The following is a 25909-nucleotide window of genomic DNA, read 5'->3' as shown; positions in this document are numbered from 1 at the left end:
GCCAGGAGAAGACACTAGGCCTTAGGCAGCATTCTCCTGGAAAGAACTGTCCTTGGCATGAGACGTTGCGGTTCACACTAGGTGACCTGGGATATATCTGGCCTAAAGCAAGGCTTGGTCTAGACTGCAAAGGACTGATGCGTTGCAACCTCTGGTCTCTGGCTAAACTGAGAAGGCTGGCGTTTGTCTGTAGCTCGACTATTTCAGAAGCACTGTGCCACCTCTACTGGAAATAACTTTATTCTGGCAGCGCTTGGGCGGTGGGAGGCAACGTGCATGGCCCTTAGGAGCTGAAAGAAGCAGACTTCAGGTGCTGCCGCTTCCATGGGTGGTGTACCTGGTGGGGGTGGGAGTAAGGGCCAAAGCAGAAGACACCCCACTCAGTGTGAGTCTCCCAGGGGTGCTCTGCCTCTTTCTTTAGCAAGGTTAAAGTAGGGTGGTTCTAGATGATGCTAAGAAGGTCTGTATAGGTTGCCCGCCTGGAAACCTCCATGCAGAGCCTGGGTTTGGGACAGAGTGGAGACTGAGTGGGGAGCTGGTCCCGAGGGGAGCTGTGTCCTGGGCTGAGCTGCAATGCCAGCGACTGTTGCCCTCCCCCCCAGGGTGTCCCCTGTGCCCCCGCCCTGCCCCCCCCACCCCACGTGGTGGGGGCTCTGGTTGTTAGCCAGTAGCCTTTACTTCTCATCCTCATCCCCCTCACTCATGCTGCTCATGGAGGCTGAGGCGGCTTTAGGTGAGAAGGGGGGTGAGGGTTTGTGCGGGAGCCACAGAAAGGTGGGCGACGGGGAGCGGGAAGGAGACCGGCTCCTGGTGGGGCTGCTCACAGGGCTCTGCTTCGGGGACAAGGCATGCAGCATCCGGTTGCTCCTCTCCTGGAACATCTGCTTCTAGAGAGAGAAGGGAGAGAGGCATGTGTTAAAAGAGCCATGTGCAGGGCAGGGAAACAAACATGGCATGAAGGGTGGGAGTGCGCGCGCACACACACACACACACACACACACACACACACACACACGGGCTAGTGTGGCAGCCTGTGGTCCCAGACTGTCTCGGGGCTGGGGCAGGGGCGGGCGGTGCTGAGTGAGGCTCTGGGGCAGGAGGATGCTGCCGCATCCGATTACTATCACGGCTGGTTCTTGGAAGTCACCTCATCGCACCGCCTGTTCCCCCTTCCCAATCTGACTGCTGTCTGTGATGTGCCCGGTGGAAGGGCCACAGGAAACACAGCAAAAACTCTCCTCATCGCACAGTAAACACAATATGAGTATGTCAGACGAAACTATGGTCTGGGAGACAAAGCAAGAGCGGTTAGCAGATTGGGGTGGGGCCCGGGGAGGTGGATGGGCAGCAACTGCGAGTCGAGCAGAGGCCTGAAAGAGGTGATGGGGAGGGGACCAGGGGGATGGAAAGCAGGGAGAAGCACGTTCCAGACAGACCCCGAGAAGGGAGCACATGGTGCATGTCATGCATGGGACAAGCCAGGCGGTGAGCAGGGGCATGCGCGCGGCCAGGAGGAACTCTACAGAGTAACAGAGGGCTGTGGCCTGTGGGTCTTGGTGGCCCACTGTAAACTTGGCCTTTGAGGAGTAGAGAAAGCTCTGGAGAGTTCCTTTAGCTCTGGAGTTCTGAGCAAAAGAAAAACACGGACTTGTGGTTTAAAGGGGACCCCTGTGGCTGCTGTGCTGGGAACAGATGATAGTGAAGCGAAGGCAGGAGCAGGGGACAGCGAAGAGCCCTCAGTAAGAACCCAAGAGGATGATGGCGCCCTGGGCTGGGATGACGGCCATGAGCATGGTGAGAAATGGCTAGAATTATGGTATGTTTTTTTCCTGTTGTTTTATTAAGGTTTACTTAATAATTTCCAGTTAAGCTTCTTAATGTACAGTTCTGAGAGTTTTGATAAATGCCTTCAGTTTTGTGACTACCACTACCATCGAGTTACTGAGATCATTTGCAGTCACCCCCCGCTCTCCATCCTTGGGTCGCAGAAGTGTTTTCTGTCCCTAGAGTTTTGCCTTTTGCAGAATGTCATCTAAATGGAATCATGCGGTATTTGGTGGTGGCTTACTTGCTCGCTCATGTCTGATTCTTTGCAACTCCATGGACTGTAGCCTGCCAAACTCCTCTGTCCATGGGATTTCCCAGCAAGAATACTTTAGTGGGTTGCCATTGCCTTCTCCAGGGGATCTTCCCGACCCAGGGATCGAACCCAGTCACCTGCATTAGCAGGTGGTCTTCTGCATTTCAGGCAGATTCTTTACCGACTGAGCCACCAGGGAAGCTGCGTATATGGTCTGGCTCCATTTTGAAAGTGGAGCCAACAGGACTCGTGACAGATAGGATGTGGGGTGTGGGAGGAAGCAGAATCAAGTGACTAGTTTCTGGCCCGTGAAACAAGAAAGCTGATGCCACTGGCTGGTATAGGAAACCATGGGGCTGGAGGAGGTCGGGGGAATAAGATGGCTTTCCCAGTTTGGGACCTCTGGTGACTGCTGCCTAGTGCTTTCAGCGCCAAGCTCTTCTGCAACACTGTCCGCTAGCCTCTGGGGAACCTAGTCCTGGCACCGAGCCCCTGCCCATCTGCCCTCCTGCTGCAGCCCTCGAGCACTCTGTTCCCCATGCCCGAATGTCCTCCCCAGGCTGCCTGGGCTCTGCGCTCTAGTTTGCCATCACTGCTCCTTGTAGAGCCTCAGCCCCCAGCTGCTTGCTCCAATCCTCTGCTCTAAACTGGCTCTGAGAGCCAATTCTCTTGTTAGCCCTCTTAGACTTTGCTTCATTTGAGTTTTTCATTTTATGAACTACTACTGAGACCTTGGGGACCTGGTGCTGTTACAAGAAGGGGAAGAAAAGGGTAATTTGGTGGTCATATTCAAACAGGGGCTTTGGTGACATGGGGAAGAAGGGGTGGAAAGGGGCGTTGATCCTGTGGGACTGGCTTTACAAGCAGAGGGTGCTAAGTAGGCAGTGCTAGGCATAACTGCTTGGCTTGACTGGACCTCCCAGTGCCTATAGGGTACAGTAGTTGAAGCTAGAGCACCAGGAGGAGGATGGATTTCTCTGGAAGAGCCCCTGGAAGATTGTAATCAGTAGAGGGGTATGGTAAGATTCATGATGTAGAAATACCTTTGGGTGTGGGAGCATAAAAGCAAAAAAAGAAACCATTAAAAAAAGATTAGTGTTTGGCTATATAAAAATTGAAAACTTCTATACATCTATTTCTGCTTTATTGACTATGCCAAAGCCTTTGACTGTGTGGATCACAATAAACTGTGGAAAATTCTGAAAGAGATGGGAATAACAGACCACCTGACCTGCCTCCTGAGAAATCTGTATGCAGGTCAGGAAGCAACAGCTAGAACTGGACATGGAACAACAGACTGGTTCCAAATAGGCAAAGGAGTACGTCAAGGCTGTATATTGTCATCCTGCTTATTTAACTTATATGCAGAGTACATCATGAGAAATGCTGGGCTGGAGGAAGCACAAGCTGGAATCAAGATTGCCAGGGGAAATATCAATAACCTCAGATATGCAGATGACACCACCCTTATGGCAGAAAGCGAAGAAATAAAGAGCCTCTTGATGAAAGTGAAAGAAGAGAGTGAAAGTTTGGCTTAAAGCTCAACATTCAGAAAACAAAGATCATGGCATCTGGTCCCATCACTTCATGGCAAATAGTTGGGGTAAAAGTGGAAACAGTGGCTGACTTTATTTTTCTGGGCTCCAAAATCACTGAAAATGGTGATTGCAGCCATGAAATTAAAAGATGCTTACTCCTTGGAAGGAAAGTTATGACCAACCTAGACAGCATATTAAAAAGCAGAGACATTGTCAACAAAGGTCTGTCTCGTCAAGGCTATGGTTTTTTCCAGTGGTCATGTATGGATGTGAGAGTTGGACTATAAAGAAAGCTGAGCACTGAAGAATTGATGCTTTTGAACTGTGGTGTTGGAGAAGACTCTTGAGAGTCCCTTGGACAGCAAGGAGATCCAACTAGTCCATCCTAAAGGAAATCAGTCCTGAATATTCATTGGAAGGACTGATGCTGAAGCTGAAACTCTAATACTGTGGCCACCTGATGTGAAGAGATGACTCATTGGAAAAGACCTTAATGCTGGGAAAGATTGAAGGTGGAAGGAAAAGGGGATGACAGAGGATGAGATGGATGGATGACATCACTGACTCAATGGTCATGAGTTTGGGTGAACTCTGGGAGTTGGTGATGGACATGGAGGCCTGGCGTGCTGCAGTCCATGGGTTCTCAGAGAGTCGGACACGATTGAGTGACTGAACTAAACTGAACTGATACCTCAAAAAAAAAAAAAAAAAAACACTATCACTATGAAATAAGGTAAAAGGCTAAAAGGCAAATGAAGAAAAGGGAAAAACTTTTGCAACATTTAAATACAAACTAAGCAGCTTAGTATATAACAGAGTTTACAAACCCAAAAGAAAATAATGAGCATCTGGCACATATAGGTAATTGACAAAAGACTTATGAATGAACTATAAAAAATGTTTGGCATTACTAACAAACAAATGCAAAGTGACTGATGTGAGAAACCTTTTTTTCTATACCAGATTGCTAAAAATATTTTTCACCTTCCCAACCTTTTAAAACTTTTTCCAGTTTTGAAATATAATTGACATACTGCACTATATACATTTGAGGTATACAACATAATAATTTCACTTAAATTGTGAAGTGATTGCTATATTAAGGTTAGTTAACATCCATCATCTCATGGATACAAATTTTTTTTCCATGTGATGAACTCTTAGGATATACTCTCAAAACCTGCATATACAGCACACAGCACTGTTAACTATAGTGATCATTATACATTACATCCCCAGTACTTACTTACCTCATAATTGGAACTTTGTACCTTTTGACCCCTTTTCTGCAAATTCCCCTCCCCATACTCCCTACCTCTGGTAAACACAAATCAATGAGATCATACAGTATTTGTCATTCTCTGACTTATTTCACTTGGTGTAATGCCTTCAAGGTCCATCCATGTTATCACAAATGGCAGGATTTCTTTTCTATAGATGAGTAATAATCCATTATACTATATACAGACACACACCACAACTTCATCCATCCATCCATCAATGGACACTGAGGCTGTTTCCATGTCTTGGCTATTGTAAATATTGCTGCTATGAACCTGTCATTTCCTTCAGATAAAACAGCTGACTCTTGAACAGTATGAGGGCTTAGGGGTGCTGACCCTCTGTGAAGTAAAAAAAATCCATGTATAACATAGTTGGCCCTCTGTATTTGTGGTTCTACATTTGTGGATTCAACCAACTGTGGATCATGTAGTCCTTTAGTATTTAATACTGAAAAAGAAATCCAAGTGTAAGTGGGCCCACGCAGTTCAAACCCATGTTGTTCAAGGGTCAACTGTATTCCCGCAAGTGGAATTTCTAGATCATATTTTGAATTTTTTGAGAAACCTTCATAATGTTTCCATAGTGGCTGTACCAGTTGACGGTCCCACCAACAGTGCACAAGGGATCCCTTTTCTCTACATACTTCAGAGCATTCATTACCTTTTGTCTTTTTAATGCCAACCACCAGCATCACCGACTCAATGGACATGAGCTTGAGCAAACTCTGGGAGACGCTGAAGGACAAGGAAGCCTGGTGTGCTGCAGTCCAGGGGGTTGCAAAGAGTCGGACACAACTCAGGGACTGAACAACAACTCTGACAGGCATGAGGTAATATCTTATTGTGATTTCAATGTGCATTTCCCTGTTGATTTAGTGATGTTGAACATGTCTTCATGTACTTGTTGACCATTTGTATATCTTTTTTTGGAAAAATGTCTATTCAGGTCCTTTGCCCATTTTTAAACTGGATTACTTGGTTTTTCGCTACTCAGTTGTATGAGTTCTTTATATATTTTAGATGTTAACACCTTATCGGATATATGGTTTGCAAACTCTTTTCCCTTTCTGTAGGCTTTTAAACTTGTAGATGGTTTCTTTGGCCATGCAGAAGCGTTTTAGTTTGATGCAGTCTCATTTATTTTGTTGCTTGTGCTTTAGGTGTCCAACCAAAAAATCATTGCTAAGACTCATGTCAAGGGCTTTTTCTCTGATATTTTCTACTGGGAATTTTATGGATTATGATCTTACACTAAAATCTTTAATCTATTTCAAGTTAATTTTTGTGGAGCTGTAAGATAGAGGTCTACTTTCATTCTTTTACCTGTGACAATCCAATTTTCTAGCACCGCTTATTGAAGATAATTGTCTTTTCTCTATTAAGTATTTTTGGCTCCCTTGCATGGGTTTACTTCTGGGCTCTCAACTCTGTTTTGTTGGCCTATGTGTCTGTTTCTATGCCACTACCATACTATTTTGATTAATATAGCTTTACAGTACAGCTTGAAAGCAAGAAGTATGATGCTCTCCCAATTTTTCTTTCTCAAGATTGCTTTGGCTGTCTGGGTGGTGTCTTTTGTGGTTTCATATACATTTTAGGACTTTTTTTATATTTCTGTGAAAAAAATGCCATTGGAATCTTGATAGGAATTGCATTGAATCTATAGATGGCTTTCAGTAGTACAGGCATTTTAACAGTTCTTTTAGTCTATTAATGTGAGTTATCTTTCCATTTATTGGTGTCTTCTTGGATTCCTTTCATCAGTGTCTTGTAGTTTTCAGTGCACAGATCTTTCACCTCCTCCCCAGGTGAGGCTGTAGGTTGGGCTCCACAGTTTCCTGGATTTCCTGGTCAGGATTACTAGATGCTCAGGACTGGTACTACACTCAGCAGTTGGTGGGGCTATGAATTAGCTTCTCTTTCTTGGTAGGGCAGCAGAATAGGCCCCAGAGCTTGTACAGCTTGTTTTTGGAGACCTGGCCAGACAGGGCCACCAGTTTTGCTTTCTGTTCAAGTGCTGTTGGATGGGCTAGGCAGCTTCCCGTCTGCTTCAATTCCATGGTCGGGTGGGCTGCACACCGTATTCAGCAATAAGTGGGGCTGTGAATTAGCTTCCCTTCCCAGGCATGGTGGGAGAATCAACCTGAAGGCTGGAGAGGCCTTTGTTTTTGTGGTCCTTATTCAAGCTGATCTGCACCCTCAGTTCCCTGGTTCAGCAGTGCCGCTGGCTCTGCTGTGCAGTCCGTCAGCTGTCTGCTGCATTCTGCTCAAGTATTGCTGGACCAGGCAGCTTCCCAGGTGTTCTGGCCAGGCTTTCCGGTTGGGTGGGGCTTGTAGCTTCACCCAGCAATGACTGGGGGCTATAACTCAGCTCCTCATCATGACTGGGGACAGACCAGGCTTCAGGGCCCAGAGTTTTTGTTTGAGGACCCACATTGGACTGACTTGAGCCCCACTGACTTCCCAGGTCAGGCGGCACCAATGACTTGACCCTGCAGATGAAGCATGGTGCCTGGCTGGGGCTAGTGCTTGGGCTCTGCAGGCAGGAACTTGGTCTGCCAAGATCACAGCACTGGCCTCTCCCCACATCTCTGTCATGATGAGATTCTCAGTAATCAAGCCCTTTAGACTCTTCTGCAATCTTCCTGGGCTAAGACCAGAGTGGGTCTCACGAGAAAGACTTCAGGCACAACAATTCCCCAGCAGTTATTTTCCCTTTTTAAGTTCTAGCCCATAAACTTTTTAGGAGCTCAGATCTCCTCCAGCAGACACAACAGAGATGCTTTGCTGATCACGGAGATCCTTTCCAGATTTAAAATTCCATAATGCTACAAATACACCAATTATTCTCCTTCCATTAAAGACATTGATAATTCTGTCAAATGACATCCAAACCCCTCAAAATCAGACAGAAAAAAAATGCTGTAGTACAACAGCATTAACTTAGATTAAGCCCATTTATGAGACAAAATCAAATGCCAAAAGGATAGGGTGGCCTATTATTAAGAGCGACATAAAAAAAAAAAAATCCTTGAAATTCGAGCAGGTACTTTAAAATATGTGTTTTTATTACTGTAATCTTTAGGTATATTTTTAGAGGCAGCCATTAGCCCTCCTGTGGTTAATGGATTGTCAGCATTTCCATTAGAAGCCCACTTTCAAAGAATCTACAACTTGTCTACTATAGTTTGACTCTAGCTCATAACTGAATATTCTGCCTAAGGGGATGAAATGATTTGAATCCTTAATGATAAACTGTGGGGTTACACTTCAGACAGTGCAATATCCATGCAAAACAACTCTGGGTCTTGATTTGCAAACTCTCTGATCTGTTGTTTCTGGTGCATTTTGAAGGGTGGTTCCCCTTGCAAAGGAGCTGAATTGAATCTGGTCAGAAGACAGTTTGTAATAAGCTTCCTGGGAAGAAAAGCACTTTAGAACTATAACAAATAATGAAGACCATGGCATAGCATTTTCAAAGAGAAATGGTATTTATATTCAGTTTTTTGCTGTATTAAGAGGTTTTCATTTATAACGTTTTCTCCCCCCAAAATAATCCCATTTCTAGTCCTGATAACATGACAGTAATTTTCTGTTTCCTCTCCTACAGTGTTTTCCCTTTTAAGAAGTTCTTAATATCTGGTAAGGCAGTAAATGACTTGACAAGTGCCTTTATAGGTTTCAGGGTTTCAGATATATTCTGGCAAATCCACCAAAAAAGAAATACAAATATTCTAGTTACATGTGGTTTGGACCTCTGGTAATCAAGATGGAACTCAAGAAGAGTTCGAATCATGAGTTCCAATCAACAAACAACAACTCGCCCTGAAACAGTGCCTGGCACATCCCTGGTGCCAGGCACTGTTAAAAAGGACTTTAAAGTATGTGACAATTTAATCCTCCCAACAACCCAAGGAAGTGGCTGAGAGGTAAGTGAACTTGCCCACAGCTCTCTGGCTATGAATTGAAGCCCTGTTCGTGACTAGCTCTCCGTAACTTTCATGGTTAGAAGCTTTTCATGTTTACTTGTGTTTTACTTGAGTATTTGTTGGCAGACAAACTGTCTAGAAGATGAGTGGGAAATCTAATTCAGATCCACAAACTGAATTTTATATTTCTCAACATCAAAAGTCTTAATAGTTAGCAATGCCATTAGAATGGCTATTATAAGAAACAAACAGAAAACAACAAGTTCTGAAGAAGATGTGGAGAAATCAGAACCTTTGTACATTGTGGAGGGAATGTAAAATGGTGCAGCCACCGTGGAAAAACAGTATGGCGGTTCCTCAAAATAATTAAGAAGAATTATCATATGCTTCAGCAATTCTACCCCTGGGTGTACACTCAAAAGACTTTAGAGACTGAAACAGATATTTGTATAGCTAATGTTCACAGCCATAAAGCGGAAACAATCTAAATCTCCATTGATGGATAAATGGATAAACAAAATGAGGTGTGTATAAATAAATGTATATGTGTGTATATATGTGTATGCACATACTTATGATGGATTTTTTTTTTTGGTTTTATGGGGTAAAGTATTGCTCTGATGGTGTTGAAAAGAAACATTTTGTCTGTTACAAAATATTATGGAGGGTTTTCCCGGCATGGAGGATCGGGAGGCTGACCAATGATGCCTTGCTTCAAGAACCATTTCCTGACAGCACACTATGTATGGTTTGAGGATTAAGCTGTTTTGTTATGAGACTATAATACAGTTTGGGATGTATTTCACTCTCAAAATCATTGCAATTTGGGTTACTCTATGGTAGGAAAATTTTCTCAGTTGCCATCATAACATGGGGTTCAATTTAATCCAAATTCTGGCTGTTTAGTATTTATGATGAAAAGGTTTGTTTTACCAAAGAAGTGGACTGAAATCTACTTTGCTGAGCTAAATATATTTTGAGAGAGCTAATATCGCCAACCATCAGCATCCCAATATATAAATTCCAAGAAATTTGGGGATGTGAGATATTAATTTTAGGCCAAGTATTTTCCTTAGATCTTTCAAAGAATACAGAGTTGACTTGCCTTGGAAATCAGGGAAGTTGAAATTCTTTTTTGCACTCTGATGGAGCTTCCAAATGTTTATAACTTTGCCACTCTTATACTCCAAAAGGTACAATAAAATGAGTTGAATGCTATCCTATATTTCTAAAATCTTTCCACTACAAAGTTTTCCACAGTAGTTGTGGTTTCATCTGTTACTTAAAAAATGATAAGGATTTGATTGGGCTTCATTTCTTATACAGGCTATTAAATCAAATATGGTAGGGTGTATTGGTTATCTGCAGTGTGTACAGATGTTTCTAGTTCCTGATTTTGAAGCTGGCAGCTCCTACTTATGATTTAAACTTTCATTTCTGATTCTGCAAAGTATGTTACATCACAGGAAAAGAAATGCAAATCAAAATCACAATGAGATATCATGCCCAAGTGGTAAGAATGGCCACCATCAAAAAATGTACAAGAGTACTGTTGGTAAGAATGTCAATTGTCACAGACTATGGAGAAAAACATGGAGGTTCCTGAAAAACTACAAATAAAGTGTTGTTAAGAAAATAAACTATTAGTTAATTTATTGGAGGGTACAACTGAATTGGAGATTAGAGGTGAAATAAAAAGTACTAGAAACCAACTTGCCTAGATCTGGTCCCTTTACCTCTCCTTAGCTCTTAGAACAGTATAGGTCACGATAAGGAAGTCTCCCTAGCTCTCCTTCAGTTCAGTTCAGTTGCTCAGTCATGTCCGACTCTTTGTGAACCCATGGACTACAGCATGCCAGGCTTCCCTGTCCATAACCAATTCATGTCCATTGAGTCGGTGATGCCATCCAGCCATCTCATCCTCTGTCATCCCCTCTTCCTCCTGCCTTCAATCTTTCCCAACATCAGGGTCTTTTCCAAGGAGTCAGTTCTTTGCATCAGGTGGCCAAAGTATTAGAGTTTTAGCTTCAGCATCAGTCCTTCCAATGAATATTAGTGCCTGATTTCCTTTAGGATTGACTGGTTTGATCTCCTTGTAGTCCAAGGGATTCTTAAGAGTCTTCTCCAACACCACAGTTCAAAAGCATCAATTCTTCGGCACTCAGCTTTATGGTCCAACTCACATCCATACATGACTACTGGAAAAACCATAGCTTTGACTAGACAGACGTTTGGCACCAAAGTAATGTCTCTGCTTTTTAATATGCTGTCTAGGTTGGTCATAGCTTTTCTTCCAAGGAGCAAGTGGCTTTTAATTTCATGGCTGCAGTCACCATCTGCAGTGATTTTGGAGCCCAAGAAAATAAAGTCTGTCACTGTTTCCATTGTTTCCCCATCTATTTGCCATGAAGTGATGGGACTGGATGCCATGATCTTTGTTTTTTGAATGTTGAGTTTTTTAAGCCAGCTTTTTCACTCTCCTCTTTCACTTTCACCAAGAAGCTCTTTAGTTCCTCTTCACTTTCTGCCATAAGGGTGGTGTCATGTGCGTATCTGATTATAGATATTTCTCCCAGCAATCTTGATTCCAGTTTGTGCTTCATCCAGCCCAGCATTTTGCATGATGTACTCTGCATATAAGTTAAATAAGCAAGGTGATAATATACAGCCTTGACGTACTCCTTTCCCAATTTGGAACCAGTCCATTGTTCCATGTCTGGTTTCAACTGTTGCTTCTTGACCTGCATACAGATTTCTCAGGAGGCAGGTCAGGTGGTCTGGTATTCCCATCTCTTGAATTTTCCACAGTTTGCTGTGATCCACACAGTCAAAGGCTTTGGCGTAGTCAATAAAGCAGAGGTGTATGTTTTTCTGGAACTCTCTTGCTTTTTTGATGATCCAGCAGATGTTGGCAATTTGATCTCTGGTTCCTCTGCCTTTTCTAAATCCAGCTTGAACATCTGCAGGTTACCAGTTTATGTACTGTTGAAACCTCACTTGGAGAATTTTGAGTATTTTGCTAGCATGTTAGATGAGTGCAATTGTGCAGTAGTTTGAGCATTCTCTGGCATTGCCTTTATTTGGGATTGGAATGAAAACTGACCTTTTCCAGGCCTGTGGCCACAGCATCATCTTTTAGGACTTGAAATAGTTCAGCTGGAATTGCATCACCTCCACTAGCTTTGTTCATAGTGATGCTTCCTAAGGCCCACTTGACTTCAGACTCCAGGATGTCTCGCTCTAGGTGAGTGATCACACCATCGTGGTTATCTGGGTTGTGAAGATCTTTTTTTTTTTTTTTTTGAAGATCTTTTTTGTATAGTTCTTCTGTGTATTCTTGCCACCTATTCGTAATACCTTCTGCTTCTGTTAGGTCCATACCATTTCCATCCTTTATTGAGCCCATCTTTGCATGAAATGTTCCCTTGTATCTCTAATTTCCTTGAAGAGATCTCTAGTCTTTCCCATTCTATTGTTTTCCTCTGTTTCTTTGCACTGACCACTTAGGAAGGCTTTCTTATCTCTCCTTGCTATTCTTTGGAACTCTGCATTCAGATGGGTATAGTTTTCCTTTTCTCCTTTGCCTTTAGCTTCTCTTCTTTTCTCAGCTATTTGTAAGGCCTCCTCAGACAACCATTCTGCCTTTTTGCATTTCTTTTCCTTGGGGATGGTCTTGATCACTGCCTCCTGTACAATGTCATGAACCTCTGTCCATAGTTCATCAGGCACTCTATCAGATCTTATCCCTTGAATCTGTTTGTCACTTCTGTGGTATAATTGTAAGGGATTTGATTTAGGTCATATCTGAATGGTCTAGTGGTTTTCCCTACTTTCTTCAATGTAAGTCTGAATTTGGCAATAAGGAGTTCATGATCTGAGCCACAGTCAGCTCCCGGTCTTGTTTTTGCTGACTGTATAGAGCTTCTCCATCTTCAGCCGCAAAGAATATAATCAATCTGATTTCAGTGTTGACCATTTGGTGATATCCATGTGTAGAGTCGTCTCTTGTCTTGCTGGAAGAAGAGTGTTTGCTATGACCAGTGTGTTCTCTTGGCAAAACTCTGTTAGCGTTTGCCCTGCTTCATTTTGTATTCTAAGGCCAAACTTGTCTGCTACTCCAGATAGCTCTTGATTTCCTACTTTAGCATTCCAGCCCCTATGATAAAAAGGATATCTTTTTTTGGTGTTAGTTCTAGACAGTATTGTAGGTCTTCATAGAACCGTGCAACTTCAACTTCTTCGGCATTAGTGGTCAGGGCATAGACCTGGATTACTGTGATATTGAATGGGTTGCCTTGGGAACAGAGATCATTCTGTCATTTTTGAGGTTGCATCCAAGTACTGCATTTCGGACACTTTGTTGATGATGAGGGCTACTTCGTTTCTTCTAAGGGATTCTTTCCCACAGTAATAGATATAACGGTCATTTGAATTAAATTCACCCATTCTCATCCATTTTAGTTCACTGATTCCTAAAATGTCTATGTTTGCTCTTGCCATCTCCTATTTGACCACTTCCAATTTGCCTTGATTCATGGACCTAACATTCCAGGTTCCTATGCAGTATTGCTCTTTACAGCATAGGATTTTACTTCCATCACCAGTCATATCCACAACTGGGTGTTGGTTTGTTTGTTTTTTTTTTTTTTACTATGTTTCATTTTTATTTTATTTTATTTTTTTTTTCATTTTTTTTTTAATTTTAAAATCTTTAATTCTTACATGTGTTCCCAAACATGAACCCCCCCTCCCACCTCCCTCCCCATAACATCTCTGTGGGTCATCCCCATGCACCAGCCCCAAGCATGCTGTATCCTGCGTCAGACATAGATTAGCGATTCAATTCTTACATGATAGTATACATGATAGAATGCCATTCTCCCATATCGTCCCACCCTCTCCCTCTCCCTCTGAGTCCAAAAGTCCGTTATAGACAGCTGCGTCTTTTTTCCTGTCTTGCATACAGGGTCGTCACTGCCATCTTTCTAAGTTCCATATATATGTGTTAGTATACTGTATTGGTGTTTTTCTTTCTGGCTTACTTCACTCTGTATAATCGGCTCCAGTTTCGTCCATCTCATCAGAACTGATTCAAATGAATTCTTTTTAACGGCTGAGTAATACTCCATTGTGTATATGTACCACAGCTTTCTTATCCATTCATCTGCTGATGGACATCTAGGTTGTTTCCATGTCCTGGCTATTATAAACAGTGCTGCGATGAACACTGGGGTACATGTGTCTCTTTCAATTCTGGTTTCCTCGGTGTGTATGCCCAGCAGTGGGATTGCTGGGTCATAAGGGAGTTCTATTTGCAATTTTTTAAGGGATCTCCACACTGTTCTCCATAGTGGCTGTACTAGTTTGCATTCCCACCAACAGTGTAGGAGGGTTCCCTTTTCTCCACACCCTCTCCAGCATTTATTGCTTGCAGATTTTTGGATCACAGCCATTCTGACTGGTGTGAAGTGGTACCTCATTGTGGTTTTGATTTGCATTTCTCTGATAATGAGTGATGTTGAGCATCTTTTCATGTGTTTGTTAGCCATCCGTATGTCTTCTTTGGAGAAATGTCTATTTAGTTCTTTGGCCCATTTTTTGATTGGGTCGTTTATTTTTCTGGAATTGAGCTGCATAAGTTGCTTGTATATTTTTGAGATTAGTTGTTTGTCAGTTGCTTCATTTGCTATTATTTTCTCCCATTCAGAAGGCTGTCTTTTCACCTTGCTTATATTTTCCTTTGTTGTGCAGAAGCTTTTAATTTTAATTAGATCCCATTTGTTTATTTTTGCTTTTATTTCCAGAATTCTGGGAGGTGGATCATAGAGGATCCTGCTGTGATTTATGTCGGAGAGTGTTTTGCCTATGTTCTCCTCTAGGAGTTTTATAGTTTCTGGTCTTACATTTAGATCTTTAATCCATTTTGAGTTTATTTTTGTGTGCGGTGTTAGAAAGTGATCTAGTTTCATTCTTTTACAAGTGGTTGACCAGTTTTCCCAGCACCACGTGTTAAAGAGATTGTCTTTACTCCATTGTATATTCTTGCCTCCTTTGTCAAAGATAAGGTGTCCATATGTGTGTGGATTTATCTCTGGGCTTTCTATTTTGTTCCATTGATCTATATGTCTGTCTTTGTGCCAGTACCATACTGTTTTGATGACTGTGGCTTTGTAGTAGAGCCTGAAGTCAGGCAAGTTGATTCCTCCAGTTCCATTCTTCTTTCTCAAGATTGCTTTGGCAATTCGAGGTTTTTTGTATTTCCATAAAAATCTTGAAATTATTTGTTCTAGTTCTGTGAAAAATATGGCTGGTAGCTTGATAGGGATTGCATTGAATTTGTAAATTGCTTTGGGTAGTATACTCATTTTCACTATATTGATTCTTCCGATCCATGAACATGGTATATTTCTCCATCTATTAGTGTCCTCTTTGATTTCTTTCATCAGTGTTTTATAGTTTTCTATATATAGGTCTTTAGTTTCTTTGGGTAGATATATTCCTAAGTATTTTATTCTTTTCGTTGCAATGGTGAATGGAATTGTTTCCTTAATTTCTTTTTCTACTTTCTCACTATTGGTGTATAGGAATGCAAGGGATTTCTGTGTGTTGATTTTATATCCTGCAACTTTACTATATTCATTGATGAGCTCTAGTAATTTTCTGGTGGAGTCTTTAGGGTTTTCCATGTAGAGGATCATGTCATCTGCAAACAGTGAGAGTTTTACTTCTTCTTTTCCAATTTGGATTCCTTTTATTTCTTTTTCTGCTCTGATTGCTGTGGCCAAAACTTCCAGAACTATGTTGAATAGTAGCGGTGAAAGTGGACACCCTTGTCTTGTTCCTGACTTTAGGGGAAATGCTTTCAATTTTTCACCATTGAGGATAATGTTTGCTGTGGGTGTGTCATATATAGCTTTTATTATGTTGAGGTATGTTCCTTCTATTCCTGCTTTCTGGAGAGTTTTTATCATAAATGGATGTTGAATTTTGTCAAAGGCCTTCTCTGCATCTATTGAGATAATCATATGGTTTTTATTTTTCAATTTGTTAATGTGGTGAATTACATTGATTGATTTGCGGATATTGAAGAATCCTTGCATCCCTGGGATAAAGCCCACTTGGTCATGGTGTATGATCTTTTTAATGTGTTGTTGGATTCTGATTGCTAGAATTTTGTTGAGGATTTTTGCATCTATGTTCATCAGTGATATTGGCCTGTAGTCTTCTTTTTTCGTGACATCTTTGTCAGGTTTTGGTATTAGGGTGATGGTGGCCTCATAGAATGAGTTTGGAAGTTTACCTTCCTCTGCAATTTTCTGGAAGAGTTTGAGTAGGATAGGTGTTAGCTCTTCTCGAAATTTTTGGTAGAATTCAGCTGTGAAGCCGTCTGGACCTGGGCTTTTGTTTGCTGGAAGATTTCTGATTACGGTTTCAATTTCTGTGCTTGTGATGGGTCTGTTAAGATTTTCTATTTCTTCCTGGTTCAGTTTTGGAAAATTGTACTTTTCTAAGAATTCGTCCATTTCTTCCACGTTGTCCATTTTATTGGCATACAACTGCTGATAGTAGTCTCTTATGATCCTTTGTATTTCTGTGTTGTCTGTTGTGATCTCTCCATTTTCATTTCTAATTTTATTGATTTGATTTTTCTCTCTTTGCTTCTTGATGAGTCTGGCTAGTGGTTTGTCAATTTTATTTATCCTTTCAAAGAACCAGCTTTTGGCTTTGTTGATTTTTGCTATGGTCTCTTTTGTTTCTTTTGCATTTATTTCTGCCCTAATTTTTAAGATTTCTTTCCTTCTACTAACTCTGGGGTTCTCCAATTCTTCCTTTTCTAGTTGCTTTAGTTGTAGAGTTAGGTTATTTATTTGACTTTTTTCTTGTTTCTTGAGGTATGCCTGTATTGCTATGAACTTTCCTCTTAGCACTGCTTTTATAGTGTCCCACAGGTTTTGGGTTGTTGTGTTTTCATTTTCATTAGTTTCTATGCATATTTTGATTTCTTTTTTGATTTCTTCTGTGATTTGTTGGTTATTCAGAAGTGTGTTGTTCAACCTCCATATGTTGGAATTTTTAGTAGTTTTTCTCCTGTAATTGAGATCTAATCTTAATGCATTATGGTCAGAAAAGATGCTTGGAATGATTTCGATTTTTTTGAATTTATCAAGTTTAGATTTATGGCCCAGGATGTGATCTATCCTGGAGAAGGTTCCATGAGCACTTGAAAAAAAGGTGAAATTCATTGTTTTGGGGTGAAATGTCCTATAGATATCAATTAGGTCTAATTGATCTAATGTATCATTTAAAGTTTGCATTTCTTTGTTAATTTTCTGTTTAGTTGATCTGTCCATAGGTGTGAGTGGGGTATTAAAGTCTCCCACTATTATTGTGTTATCGTTGATTTCCCCTTTCATACTTGTTAGCATTTGTCTTACATATTGCGGTGCTCCTATGTTGGGTGCATATATATTTATAATTGTTATATCTTCTTCTTGGATTGATCCTTTGATCATTATGTAGTGGCCTTCTTTGTCTCTTTTCACAGCCTTTGTTTTAAAGTCTATTTTATCGGATATGAGTATTGCCACTCCTGCTTTCTTTTGGTCTCTATTTGCGTGGTATATCTTTTTCCAGCCCTTCACTTTCAGTCTGTATGTGTCCCTTGTTTTGAAGTGGGTCTCTTGTAAGCAGCATATAGAGGGGTCTTGTTTTTGTATCCATTCGGCCAGTCTTTGCCTTTTGGTTGGGGCGTTCAACCCATTTACGTTTAAGGTAATTATTGATAAGTATGATCCCGTTATCATTTACTTTATTGTTTTGGGTTCAGGTTTATACACCCTTTTCGTGTTTCCTGTCTAGAGAATATCCTTTAGAATTTGTTGGAGAGCTGGTTTGGTGGTGCTGAATTCTCTCAGCTTTTGCTTGTCTGTAAAGTTTTTGATTTCTTCTTCGTATTTGAATGAGATCCTTGCTGGGTACAGTAATCTGGGATGTAGGTTATTGTCTTTCATCACTTTAAGTATGTCTTGCCATTCCCTCCTGGGCTGAAGAGTTTCTATTGAAAGATCAGCTGTTATCCTTATGGGAATCCCCTTGTGTGTTATTTGTTGTTTTTCCCTTGCTGCTTTTAATATTTGTTCTTTGTGTTTGATCTTTGTTAATTTGATTAATATGTGTCTTGGGGTGTTTCGCCTTGGGTTTATCCTATTTGGAACTCTCTGTGTTTCTTGGACTTGGGTGATTATTTCCTTCCCCATTTTAGGGAAGTTTTCAACTATTATCTCCTCAAGGATTTTCTCATGATCTTTCTTTCTGTCTTCTTCTTCTGGGACTCCTATAATTCGAATGTTGGAGCGTTTCATATTGTCCTGGAGGTCTCTGAGATTGTCCTCGTTTCTTTTAATTCGTTTTTCTTGTTTCCTCTCTGATTCATTTATTTCTACCATTCTATCTTCTATTTCACTAATCCTATCTTCTGCCTCCGTTATTCTACTATTTGTTGCCTCCAGAGTGTTTCTGATCTCATTTATTGCGTTATTCATTATATTTTGACTCTTTTTTATTTCTTCTAGGTCCTTGTTAAACCTTTCTTGCATCTTCTCAATCCTTGTTGCTAGACTATTTATCTGTGATTCTATTTTGATTTCAAGATTTTGGATCATTTTCACTATCAATATTCGGAATTCCTTCTCAGGTAGATTCCCTACTTCTTCCTCTTTTGTTTGGTTTGGTGGGCAACTCTCCTGTTCCTTTACCTGCTGAGTATTCCTCTGTCTCTTCATCTTGGTTATATTGCTGCGTTTGGGGTGGCCTTTTTATATTCTGGTAGTTTGTGGAGTTCTCTTTATTATGGAGCTTCCTCACTGTGGGTGGGGTTCTATCAGTGGCTTGTCAAGGTTTCCTGGTTAGGGAGGCTTGTGTTGGAGTTCTGGTGGGTGTAGCTGGGTTTCTTCTCTCTGGAGTGCAGTGGAGTGACCAGTAATGGGTTATGAGACATCAAGGGTTTTGGAATAATTTTGAATTGCCTGTATATTGAAGCTCAGGGGAGTGTTCCTGTGTTGCTGGAGAATTTGAGTGGTATGTCTTGTTTTGGAACTTGTTGGCCCTTGGGTGGAGCTTGGTTTCAGTGTAGGTATGAAGGCATTTGATGAGCTCCTATTGCTTAATGTTCCCTGAATTCAAGAGTTCTCTAATGTTTTCAGGCTTTGGATTTAAGCCTCCTGCTTCTGGTTTTCAGTTTTATTTTTACAGTAGCCTCTAGACTTCTCCATCTATACAGCACCGATGATAAAACATCTAGGTTAAAGATGAAAAGTTTCTCCACATTGAGGGATACTCAGAGAGGTTCACTGAGTTACAAAGAGAAGAGAAGATGGAGGGGGTAGTTAGAGGTAACTGGAATTAGATGTGGTGAGATCAAAAGAGGAGAGAGCAAGCTAGCCAGTAGTCACTTCCTTATGTGTGCTCTATAGTCTGGACCGCTCAGAGGTATTTATGGAGTTATATGGGGAAGAGGAGAGGGAGGAAGTAGACAGAGGTGACCAGGAGGATAAGAGAGAGGAATGAGAAGGAGAGAGACAAATCCTGCCAGTAACCAGTTCCTTAGGTGTTCTCCACCGTCTGGAACACACAGAGATTCACAGAGTTGGATAGAGAAGAGATGGGGGAGAAAAGAGACAGAGGCCACCTGGTGGAGAAAAAGGAGAGTCCAAAGGAGGAGAGAGTGGTCAAGCCAGTAATCTCGCTCTCAGGTAAACTTGGGTAGTGAAGTTTGGGTTTTTAAATGTACAAAATTGACAACAGAAACCTAAGAGCAAAGATTAAAAATCTAGAGTAGAGGTTGGATTTTCAAAAATACAATATTAAAGAAAAGAAGCAGAAGGAAAAAGGAAGAAAGAAAAAAAAACAAGAATTATTAAAAAAACAAACAAACAAAAAAACAAAACAAAAAACAAAAAAAACAAAAAACCACCAACAACCATCCAAAGGCTATATATGGTGTTTGCCTTAAAAAAAAAAAAGTCTTTTTTTTTAAAAATAGTAATAGTAGGTTATAGAAATAAAAATTAGAGGAGAAATAGAAGACTTAACAATTAAAAAAATAGTTAGAAAAAAAAAGAAAAAAAAAGGAATGATTTTAAAATTATTAAAAATATATCTGGCCCTTCTCTGATGTTTTGGGCCGTGTGGGATCACTTCCAAGGTGGTTCCCTCTGTTTAACTTCTTCTGTTTGCTGGTTTTTTAGGCTCACTAGTTCAGTCGCGCTGTGGGGAGGGGGGATGCTGCAAACAAATAGCACTGTCGTGTGCACACAGTGTCTCAGCCCCGCCTGACCTGTCCCTTCTCGCGGCGCACAAACCGCTCCGGCTCTACGATGCTCAGCCGGGAACCGTCTGGGGCCGGCCCTAGGCTGCGTGCACTTCCCCGGTCCAAGCCACTCAGGTTTGGTGCTCAGGCCGCCCTCAGAGGCACAGATTCGGCTGGGACTGCGCTTTGTGCCCTTCCCAGGTCCGAGTAGCTCAGGAGTTTGGCGAGCGCGATCGCCGCGGCGTGTCACCTTTTCTGCCGCTGCTGCTCAGCTTTCTGGGTGGACCGCTGGCGTCCCCCGTGAGGCAGATGGTGAGTGTCCAGCACCCCCAGAAGTCTTAGCAAAGAGGCCTGCTTGCAGTTAGGTAAGTAAAGTCTCTCTGGGTCTGCAATTGCCCCTTTCCAGTCCTTACGGCTCTGGCTGCCTGTCCCCGGCGGGGGATGGTCTGCAGCGGCTTTTTCCGTTCCGTCCTTTGTTCTGTGCTCGGTCCTGGCGGTGTCTTATGTTCGAGCTTTTCGGGCGGTAGCTATCCCACAGTCTGGTTTGCTAGCGCAAGTTAGATCGTTCTGGTTGCGCGTGGGGCGTTCCTGCCCGATTCTTACAAAGCACTGCAGCCCGCGCCTCCCGCGCGTCCCTGCTCTGCCCCCACTTCCCAATGGCGGATGCAGGCGTCTGTGCTGCTTTTCCGCTGGGGGAGTTACTGTTGGGCTTGTAATCTCTTGGTTTTAATTATTTCTTTATTTTCCCTTCCTGTTATGTTGCCCTCTGTGTTTCCAAGACTCGCCACAGACTCGGCAGGGAGAGTGTTTCCTGGTGTTTGGAAACCTCTCTTCTTAAAATTCCCTTCCCAGGACGGGCTTCCCTTCCCGGGACGGAGCTCCCTCCCCACCTCCTTTGTCTCCTTTTTCGTCTTTTATATTTTTTCCTACCTGTTTTTGAAGACAATGGTCTGCTTTTCTGGTTGCCTGTTGACCTCTGCCAGCCTACAGAAGTTGTTTTGTGGAGTTTGCTCGGCGTTGAAATGTTCTTTTGAGGAATTTGTGAGGGAGAAAGTGGTCTTCCCGTCCTATTCCTCCGCCATCTTTATCCCGTCCCCTGGGGTGTTGTTTTTGATTTGGCTCTGTCTCTTCATTTTTTCTGGAGCCGTTTCTCCAGTGATCTCCAGTAGCATATTGGGCACCTACCGACCTGGGGAGTTCATCTTTCAGTGTCATATCTTTTTGCCTTTTCATACTGTTCATGGTGTTCTCAAGGCAAGAATACTGAAGTGGTTTGCCCTTCCCTTCTCCCGTGGACCACATTTTGTCAGAACTCTCCACCATGACCCGTCCGTGTTGGGTGGCCCTACATGTCATGGCTCATAGTTTCATTGAGTTAGACAAGGCTGTGACCCATGTGATCTGTTTGGTTAGTTTTCTGTGATTGTGTTTTTCATTCTATCTGCCCTCTGATGAATAAGGATAAGAGGCTTATGGAAGCTTCCTGATGGGAGAGACTGACTGTGGGGGAAACTGGGTCTTGTTCTGATGGGTGGGGCCATGCTTGGTAAATCTTTAATCCAGTTTTCTGTGTTTGGCTGCTGTTTCCTCCCAGTTATTTGGCCTGAGGCCAAACTGTTGACTCACATCACCACCAGAGACTCCTGGACACTCACAGGCAACTCTGACTCAGTCTCCCATTGGACTACAACGTCAAATTCCAGGAGGTTCTAAGTCCCTTTGATGGATCCCCAGGTTGGGAAATCTGTTCTGGGTCATCTGTTTGGCGGCTCTATGGTGGGGCTAAGGGCGACCGCCTCCAAGAGGGATTCAGCCACACGCTAGATAACCCAGGTCTGCTGTAGTCAGAGACCCTGTCCCACAACAGGCCACTACTGAACACTATTAAGTCTCCTTAGCACTCCTTCAGTTCAGTTCAGTTCAGTCGCTCAGTCATGTCCGACTCTTCGTGACCCCATGAATCGCAGCACACCAGGCCTCCCTGTCCATCACCATCTCCCGGAGTTCACTCAGACTCACGTCCATTGAGTCCATGATGCCATCCAGCCATCTCATCCTGGGTCGTCCCCTTCTCCTCCTGCCCCCAATCCCTCCCAGCATCAGAGTCTTTTCCAATGAGTCAACTCTTTGCATGAGGTGTCCAAAGTACTGGAGCTTCAGCTTTAGCATCATTCCTTCCAAAGAAATCCTAGGGTTGATCTCCTTCAGAATGGACTGGTTGGATCTCCTTGCAGTCCAAGGGACTCTCAAGAGTCTTCTCCAACACCACAGTTCAAAAGCATCAATTCTTTGGCACTCAGCCTTCTTCACAGTCCAACTCTCACATCCATACATGACTGCTGGAAAAACCATAGCCTTGACTAGATGGACCTTAGTCGGCAAAGTAATGTCTCTGCTTTTGAATATGCTGTCTAGGTTGGTCATAACTTTTCTTCCAAGGAGTAAGCGTCTTTTAATTTCATGGCTGCAGTCACCATCTGCAGTGATTTTGGAGCCCAAAAAAATAAAGTCTGACTGTTTCTACTGTTTCCCCATCTATTTCCCATGAAGTGATGGGACCAGATGCCATGATCTTTGTTTTCTGAATGTTGAGCTTTAAGCCAACTTTTTCACTCTCCTCTTTCACTTTCATCAAGAGGCTTTTTAGCTCCTCTTCACTTTCTGCCATAAGGGTGGTGTCATCTGCATATCTGAGGTTATTGATATTTCTCCCGGCAATCTTGATTCCAGCTTGTGTTTCTTCCAGTCCAGCGTTTCTCATGATATACTCTGCATATAAGTTAAATAAGCAGGGTGACAATATACAGCCTTGACGTACTCCTTTTCCTATTTGGAACCAGTCTGTTGTTCCATGTCCAGTTCTAACTGTTGCTTCCTGACCTGCATACAGATTTCTCAAGAGGCAGGTTAGGTGGTCTGGTATTCCCATCTCTTTCAGAATTTTCCACAGTTTATTGTGATCCACACAGTCAAAGGCTTTGGCATAGTCAATAAAGCAGAAATAGATGTTTTTCTGGAACTCTCTTGCTTTTTCCATGATCCAGCGGATGTTGGCAATTTGATCTCAGGTTCCTCTGCCTTTTCTAAATCCAGCTTGAACATCAGGGAGTTCATGGTTCACGTACTGCTGAAGCCTGGCTTGGAGAATTTTGAGCATTACTTTACTAGCATGTGAGATGAGTGCAATTGTGCAGTAGTTTGAGCATTCTTTGGCATTGCCTTTCTTTGGAATTGGAATGAAAACTGACCTTTTCCAGTCCTGTGGCCACTGCTGAGTTTTCCAAATTTGCTGGCATATTGAATGCAGCACTTTCACAGCATCATCTTTCAGGATTTGAAACAGCTCAACTGGAATTCCATCACCTCCACTAGCTTTGTTCGTAGTGATGCTTTCTAAGGCTCACTTGACTTCACATTCCAAAATGTCTGGCTCTAGATTAGTGATCACATCATCATGATTATCTGGGTCATGAAGATCTTTTTTGTACAGTTCTTCCGTGTATTCTTGCCACCTCTTCTTAATATCTTCTGCTTCTGTTAGGTCCAGACCATTTCTGTCCTTTATCGAGCCCATCTTTTAAGTCAGAGTAAGGAAGTCTCCTTAGCTCTCCCTAGAACACTAGGGGTCAGAGTAACTAAGTCTCCTTTGCTCACCATAGTTCTCCATAGCTCTCCTTTGAACACTATAAGTCAGAGGAAGCAAGTCTCCTTAGCTTTTCTTAGATCACTATACAACAGAGGAAGCAAGTCTCCTTAGCACTCCTTAGCTCTCCTAGAGCAGTATAGTTCAGAGTAAGTAAGTCTCCTTAGCTCTCCCTTAGCTCACTTTCCTTAGCTCTCCTCAAGGAATCAAACCCATGACCCCTGCATTGGAAAGCAAAGCCCTCACCACTATACCACCTAGAAACTCCAAAACACTTCTGCTTCCCTTCTTACTCTCCTAAATTACCCTCACTTTACAAGGTTAGGTTGTGTCCTTGAAAAAGTAGAGATCAACCTGAGTTCCTATAGAACAGACAAGACTTATACACAGAGAGCTTTAGAGGATGACTCATGAGAGCAAAGTATACTGAGTACGCAGATAAACTAGTGGATGTGACTTTTTCCCTAACCTCGCACACCACTTACCATGCTGTTTTACAGTTATCTCTTGATGGATGGGTCTATTTTTCCCACTAGCAGGTATACACTAAGCTCCTACCATAAGACCATTTTCATAAACTGTAAAAATGGTTGCTGAATAAATGTTTAAAGATAAAATGAAATGTGGGATCCTAAGAAACTTGTGATGTTACAGAATTTTAGGACACTTGTTCCTAGAATTTTTAAAGAACTTTAGAACTCAAATATTAACCAACATGTTAAAAATATATGACCCAAGTCTATTAATGACACCATGTCCTGTAACCCCTGTTACAACTCCTGTTAATACTGTTATCTTAGTTTCTATGGTTTTTTATACTTTCTTCCCTCCCTCCCTTCAAAGTACTATATTCAATATTGTGTGATAAACCATAATAAAAAGTTAACATTGTAAATAAGCTATATGTCCATAAAATTAGTTATAAAAAAAACCCTCTTGTTTCTTGCTATGTTGATGTTATTGCTATATTACACAGCCATACAGAGAAACACTTCTGAGTCAGTTCTAATGAGCTTGATGAACCTAAAGCCTATTATACAGAGTAAAGTAATTCAGAAAGAGAAACATAAATGTGATGTATTAACAGATACATATGGAATCTAGAAAGATAGTACTTATGAACCTAGTTGCATGGCAGCAATGGAGATGCAGACATAGAGAACAGACTTATGCACACAGGAAAGAAAGGAGAGGGTAGGATAAATTGATAAATTGAGAGTAACGCGGAAACATAAACATTACCATATGTAATGCGAATATGTTATGTGACTGAGACTATGTTATATGACACATGGAGCTCAAACTGGTGCTCTTGACAACCTAGAGGGGTGGGAAGGAGGTTCAAGAGGGAGGGGACATATGTTTACCTATGGCTGAAACCAACACAATATTGTAAAGCAATTATCCTCAACTAAAAATAAGTAAATTGAAACATTTGGGCAGAAGATCTAAGCAGACATTTCTGAACCCCTGTAAACAAATGAATGCCTACCGGTTTTTCATTTAAAAAAAACTGCTAGTTGTTTCCTCAGAGCCTGAAAATTAGTTGTGAAAAATGTTAACTATTAAAGTACACACTAGATTAATGAGAAATTTCAAACTTGTTACAGAGGACCATGGAATCCCAGAGAATTTGATCTGAACTGAAACCCAGGGAAAATGAAAAGGAACTGGACTCTTGGCTCCTCTGCTCCTGCAAGCTCTCTCTAGAAGTTGTCGAAGGCTCAAGTCGACCCTTGTAAGCCCTCCACCCTCTCTCAGCCTCAGCCAACAAGACAAGGTGAGCCTATGACCGCTGCCTCTATAATCACTTAGAGGCTGCTAGGCTTTTAGCAAAGCATCTCTTCTAACTTCTCAAGTGTTGCTCTTTTACTTGTTTTACTTTTAGATAATCTTATGAACCACCTCCAGTGAGCAAAGAGGCAACAGGGACAACCCATCAATAAAATAATTCAGCCAAAATCAATTTTGTTAGAGACTTCTCATGTTATACTAGGATATCTAGGCTAATAAAAATTAGGGAGATCAAATGGAATCATTCCGTTTGGTTCTAAAGGGAAAGCTACTTTAAAACTATCTCTTTCAGATATCCCATGCTCTCGGATTGGAAGCATTAGTATTGTTAAAA

At 41.9% G+C, this 25909-nt stretch overlaps 1 protein-coding gene across 1 annotated transcript in view; it reads right to left on the bottom strand.

Moving 5' to 3' along the window:
- Nucleotides 1–674: 674 nt before the first annotated feature.
- The window catches only part of PCYT1B (phosphate cytidylyltransferase 1B, choline), a 122175-nt gene continuing 96940 nt past the window's right edge, over nucleotides 675–25909 (bottom strand). The window contains exon 8 of the mRNA XM_052663519.1: nucleotides 675–887. Within this exon, the coding sequence (XP_052519479.1) occupies nucleotides 675–887 (213 nt within the window). The remainder of the gene's footprint in view (nucleotides 888–25909) is intronic.

The sequence above is a fragment of the Budorcas taxicolor genome, chromosome X (genome assembly GCF_023091745.1).
Source record: "Budorcas taxicolor isolate Tak-1 chromosome X, Takin1.1, whole genome shotgun sequence".
NCBI classification, from domain to species: domain Eukaryota; kingdom Metazoa; phylum Chordata; class Mammalia; order Artiodactyla; family Bovidae; genus Budorcas; species Budorcas taxicolor.
The sequence above is the reverse complement of the archived record's forward strand: the minus strand, read 5'-3'. Positions and strand labels throughout refer to the sequence as shown.